We start from the raw sequence: 5,526 nt of genomic DNA, 5'->3' as shown, positions 1-5,526 counted from the left end.
CCGACGTGTCTCGACCTCAGGGAGGGTCTCTACGGCTTTAACAAATGTAGATGATGCAGGAGGTGGGAGAGGCTGTGCGCGTCCCCGCCAAGCCCGGGAGCGCGCGAGGACTCTCCAACCTGCAGCCACAGAGCTGGGAGGTGGGGGGCGGGGGTGCGGAACAGAAGCAAAAGGAAAAACTGAAGTGGGACTTTGGGACCAGGGAGTCCCCAAACTCACCTGTTCCTTTCTCTGCCCCTCCTCCGTTTTCCCCACAGCCGCAGCAACAGATGCTGGAAGCTTCCTTGGACTGTGGTCCCTGCTCCGACACACTGAGTCTGGACAAGGCGTTGCAGCCCGAGGGCAGCGTACTGGGAGTCAGCGAACAACGGGTAAGCAGTAGGAACAGCCCCACAACCTCGACCCTAGTTGGGGTAGGTCCAGCGTAGGGCGCCAGACCCCTAGGGTGCCATCTGGGAGGAACCGAGAGGGGAGGGGTCCTCCCACTGGAGCGGAGGGGGGGCGGGAAGCAGGCTCCCAAAGATAGGGTGTGGGAGCGGTTCTGCCAAACCTGACAGGCGCCCCAGGTGGAGGTAGGGAGTCTGTGTAAGTGCGTTTGTGTGACTGGTGATAAGGTTTTATGGGGGGGGGGCCCTCAGGCATCGTGGAGCTGTGGAGAAAGGCATGAATCTTGAATCTTCTCCAGCCTCATTAGCTAGTAGCAACCCCCATGACTTGTTGGCTGGGGGCTCCTCTGCCCAACCCCGTCTCCCAGCAGCCTGGGCCCTCTGACCAGAGCCGGAAGCTTTAGTGACAGTTCTTTGAACACACCTGGCCAAGACATGCAGGAGGACCTCCCTCCCCATACAGAAGGCTGGCCAAGCAGCCTAGGGCAGGCGACTTAGGCTATAGCCAGAGAAGGGCATGGAGGTCAGCTTCCCCAGATCCCACCTCAAGCCACTGGGGCAAGTTCTCGGTATTGCTTATCTGCTCGGTTTTCGGTCCCAGTGGAGAGCTGTGTGCAGGCACAAATGTGCTCCTGTGTTCCTGTGTGTGGATCAGTTCGTGTGGGAACTTGTGTCCTTGTGTGTTTCAATTCTCACAATGGATAGGAAAGCGCTTTGTACCAGGGTGAAAAACACTTTACAAATGCCGGGTTCAGTTGAGAGAATGAGGTCTCCAGGATATATTGCATCCGTGTCTGGGGGGCTATGTGTTTGTGTGTCTACGAAATGTGTTGTGAACCCCCGATAAAGAATCAGGTCCTCTAAACCCCTACAGAAGTTGGCAGTTTGATGGCAAAGCCCCAGCGTCTGTTTGTATTGTTGTGCGCCTGCACCGGCATGTGTGTGAGTGCTGTGCCTGGGACAAAAGGTTCCAGGGAGGACAGCCAGTCATGGACAAAAATATCCTTTCTGTGTATCCATTTCATCGGGTAAATGAAGGTTTGGAAACACCCAGAGGGCTTCAGTGTGGAGCGCTTGTAGACCAGCAAGCAGTGGAGTCTATGGAGGGGCCAGCTCCCCAGTGAGGGGTAGATAGGGAAAAAAGAACGATGTAACCCGACGCTGGCAAAAAGTCAGGGCCCTGAGAGGGAGCATCCGTTGAACTTCGAGACTGTTATTGACCTCCCTCCACTCCTGCCCAAGAGAGGATCCTGTCATAGAGGAGGTTACTGGGCACAGAGGAGCCCTGGGACCTGTGCTAGAAGCGTTTGCAGAGGCTGACCTTGATAGGGGAAGGAAGCTGGGGTTCGATGAGTCACCTTCTCCCCTCTTCCCCCGGCTTCCATCTGCAGGAGCCGCGATGGCACCACTTCGGACCCTGTGGTTGGCCTGGGCGCTGCTAGGAGTGGCCGGAGCGTGCCCGGAGCCCTGCGCCTGCGTGGACAAGTACGCTCACCAGTTCGCAGACTGCGCCTACAAGGAGTTGCGCGAGGTGCCAGAAGGACTGCCGGCCAACGTGACCACGCTTAGTCTGTCGGCCAACAAGATCACCGTGCTACGGCGCGGGGCCTTCACCGACGTCACGCAGGTCACGTCACTTTGGCTGGCGCACAATGAAGTGCGCACCGTGGAGTCAGGTGCACTGGCCATGCTGAGCCAGCTTAAGAACCTCGACCTGAGTCACAACCTCATATCCAGCTTCCCGTGGAGCGACCTGCGTAACCTGAGCGCGCTGCAGCTGCTCAAAATGAACCACAACCGCCTGGGCTCGCTGCCCCGGGACGCACTCGGCGCGCTGTCCGACTTGCGCTCGCTGCGCATCAACAACAACCGGCTGCGTACTCTGGAGCCCGGCACCTTCGACGCGCTAAGCGCGCTGTCACACCTGCAACTCTATCACAATCCCTTCCACTGCGGATGCGGCCTTGTGTGGCTACAGGCCTGGGCCGCGAGCACCCGGGTCTCCCTACCGGAGCCGGACTCCATTGCATGCGCCTCGCCTCCCGCGCTGCAGGGGGTGCTAGTGCTCCGTTTGCCGGCCGGCCCTGCCCTGCGCACCGCCCAGCGTGCGTCTGAGCGCGGAGCCGCAGCCGGAGACGCCCGGCACTCCCCTGCGCGCCGGCCTGGCCTTCGTGTTGCACTGCTTAGCCGACGGCCATCCCACTCCCCGCTTGCAGTGGCAACTTCAGATTCCGGGTGGCACCGTAGTCTTACAGCCGCCGGCCCCGAGCGGGGAGGATGATGGGGACAGGGCGGAGGAGGGGGAGGGGAAAGGAGATGGGGACGTGATGACGCAGACCGAAGCGCCAACCCCGACTCCCGCACCCGCTTGGCCGGCGCCCCCAGCCACCCCCCGCTTCCTGGCCCTAGCAAATGGCTCCCTGTTGGTGCCCCTCTTAAGCGCCAAGGAGGCAGGCGTCTACACATGCCGTGCACACAATGAGCTGGGCGCCAACTCCACATCAGTACGTGTAGCGGTGGCAGCAGCCGGGCCCCCAAAGCATGGCGCGGGTGGAGACCCCGATGGACAGGTCCCGACCTCTGAGCGCAAGTCCACAGCCAAGGGCCGGGGCAACAGCGTCCTGCCCTCCAAACCCGAGGGCAGAATCAAAGGCCAAGGCCTGGCCAGGGTCAGCGTCCTCGGAGAGCAGGAGGCAGAGCCGGAGGAGGAAGCAGGTGAAGGAGAGGAGGCAGAAGACCAGATCCCTGCGGACCCGGCGGAGAAGCAGCACTGTGGCCACGGGGACCCCTCTCAGTACGTGTCCAACCACGCGTTCAACCAGAGCACGGAGCTCAAGCCACACGTCTTCGAGCTGGGTGTCATCGCGTTGGACGTAGCGGAGCGCGAGGCACGGGTGCAGCTGACTCCGCTGGCGACGCGCTGGGGCCCTGGGCCCGGCGGGGCTGGGGGACCGGGGAGACCTGGGCGGCGGCCCCTGCGCCTGCTGTATCTGTGCCCCTCAGGGGGTGGGGCGGCAGTGCAGTGGTCCCGTGTGGAGGAGGGCGTCAACGCCTACTGGTTTCGGGGCCTGCGGCCGGGCACCAACTACTCCGTGTGCCTGGCGCTGGCGGGCGAGGCCTGCCACGTGCAAGTGGTGTTTGCCACCAAGAAGGAGCTGCCGTCGCTGCTGGTCATCGTGGCAGTGAGCGTGTTCCTGCTGGTCCTGGCCACCGTGCCCCTACTGGGCGCCGCCTGCTGTCACCTGCTGGCCAAGCACCCGGGCAAGCCATACCGGCTCATCCTGCGGCCTCAGGCCCCAGACCCCATGGAGAAGCGCATCGCCGCCGACTTTGACCCGCGTGCCTCGTACCTCGAGTCCGAGAAAAGCTACCCGGCAGGCGGCGAGGCGGGCGGCGAGGAGCCAGAGGAGACCACGGGGGAGGGCCTTGACGAGGACGCGGAGCAGGGGGCCCCAAGTGGAGGCCTGCAGAGGGAGGAGAGCCTGGCAGCCTGCTCACTGGTGGAGTCCCAGTCCAAGGCCAACCAGGAGGAGTTCGAGGCGGGCTCCGAGTACAGCGATCGGCTGCCCCTGGGCGCGGAGGCCGTCGACATCGCCCAGGAGATTAACGGCAACTACAGGCAGACGGCCGGCTGACCCTCCCGCCCCGGCCCCCGGCCAGCCCATTCCCAGCCCCCACCTGGGGGCCGTACGCCCCTCGCCCCGACTCACTCACTCCGCCCCCTTACCACTCCCCAATCTTGACTACTAGGGACTTCTAGCAGGGAGGGGCCGACTTTACCTCCCGCCACCCATGGCTGTCATTTTCCCTCGAGGCTGAATCCTCCCCTCCAGCAGTGCCCCCGCCCCTGGCACCACAGAGGACACGCCCTGCAGGGGGGCGGAATCTGTGCCCTCCACTCTCATCGCGATTGTCTGCCAAGCCCGCGTCGCAGCCTCCCGGCGGCGGGCTCTGGAGCCGGGGGAAACGGGCGAAGACGTCGGCAACCTCCGGGCGGAGGGCCCAGGAACCGCCGGTGGATGTCCCTGGGGGAGCGCTGTGGGGTCCGGCCTCGACCCCTACTCCGCCCTTTCAGGGCTGCATGTCCCAGAAGGCGGCAACCCCTAGTTTTTAGTTCCAAAGCCCCCCTCCCGCAGGGAACCAAATCCTTCTGTCCCCCACCCCCGTCCGCTTTGGTCCAGCTGGAGCCGAGCCGGGTGCCTGGGGCGCCTGTCTGCTCCGCGCCCAGATTTTCACATTTTCGTTGTTTTCAAAGACAGCGACATTCCGGGTCTGGTGCTAACACCTCCTTCCCAGCCCATGGGAAAACGGGGCGTGTGTCGGAGGGCGGGGAGGGCACCCATTCTCTCCCGTCTCGCCCTTAACTTAAAGCGCCGCAGGGCCGCGCGCCCCTTTTCTGCGGAGGGCTCGGCTTGGTCCCGGGCCGATTCCGTTGTCAGCGTGCGGGTTTCCGGAGATCGCCCGCTCGACAGCGCCGGCTGCCCCGGCCCGGGCCCCAGCGGGAAAGCGCCGGGCGTAGGAGGCCAACGCGGGCCGGGGCCGCGTGTCCCGAGGGTTGCGCGGTTCGCACAGAGCCCGCGCGGACTGTGCAGGGGATCCGGACGCAGCGAAGCCCCTCGATCCTCGCGTCTCCCGCCCCCACTTCCGCGAGAACGTGTTTGCCGGCCTGTAGTCCTAGACGAGCGTGCTGTGTAGGAGAAAAGTCTGTGTTCTGTAAAGTGTGACCGTGTAGTGTGGGGGCGGGCGGGCGGGGAGGGGGGACAGGGGGACGCGGCGCGGCGACGCGGGCCCGGGTCCTTTTTCGTTTTTGAAGGGAAGCGTCGGGGTTGGGTGGGGGGAGTTTCGGTCCTGGGGACCAGCCCTCTTGCGAAGCGCAGCACAAGCGCGGCCCGGGGCGGAGTAGCCCCCCGGAACCGTGCCCTTTTCTAAACTAGTCTGTATGTAAACAGTCAATAAAGCATCGATTGCAACCGGGCTCGGTGGCTTTTTGTCGGAGGACAGAGAAAGGGGCCCGAGGGGTAAAGGAGGAAAACGCAGAAAGAAGGAGCCCCTGGGAGCCTCCTGTCGGGATCCTTTGTGTGATTCCGTGTTTGTTTGACTGTCCGGTCAATTCGTCAGGTGTTTGCACCAAGCCCTGCTC

The 5,526-nt window shown here is 63.7% G+C and overlaps 1 protein-coding gene across 1 annotated transcript; it reads left to right on the top strand.

Moving 5' to 3' along the window:
* The first annotated feature begins 1,785 nt into the window (after nt 1-1,785).
* ISLR2 (immunoglobulin superfamily containing leucine-rich repeat 2) lies at nt 1,786-4,021 on the top strand. Its single transcript, XM_012640616.1, is given in 2 exon segments — nt 1,786-2,463; nt 2,465-4,021. Coding segments are annotated over 2 exon segments (2,235 nt in total).
* The last annotated feature ends 1,505 nt before the right edge of the window (nt 4,022-5,526 follow it).

Source organism: Propithecus coquereli, unplaced genomic scaffold (assembly GCF_000956105.1).
Source record: "Propithecus coquereli isolate 6110/MARCELLA unplaced genomic scaffold, Pcoq_1.0 Scaffold155, whole genome shotgun sequence".
In the NCBI taxonomy this organism is placed as follows: domain Eukaryota; kingdom Metazoa; phylum Chordata; class Mammalia; order Primates; family Indriidae; genus Propithecus; species Propithecus coquereli.
Note: the sequence above shows the minus strand (reverse complement) of the source record. Positions and strands in the feature narration are given on the sequence as shown.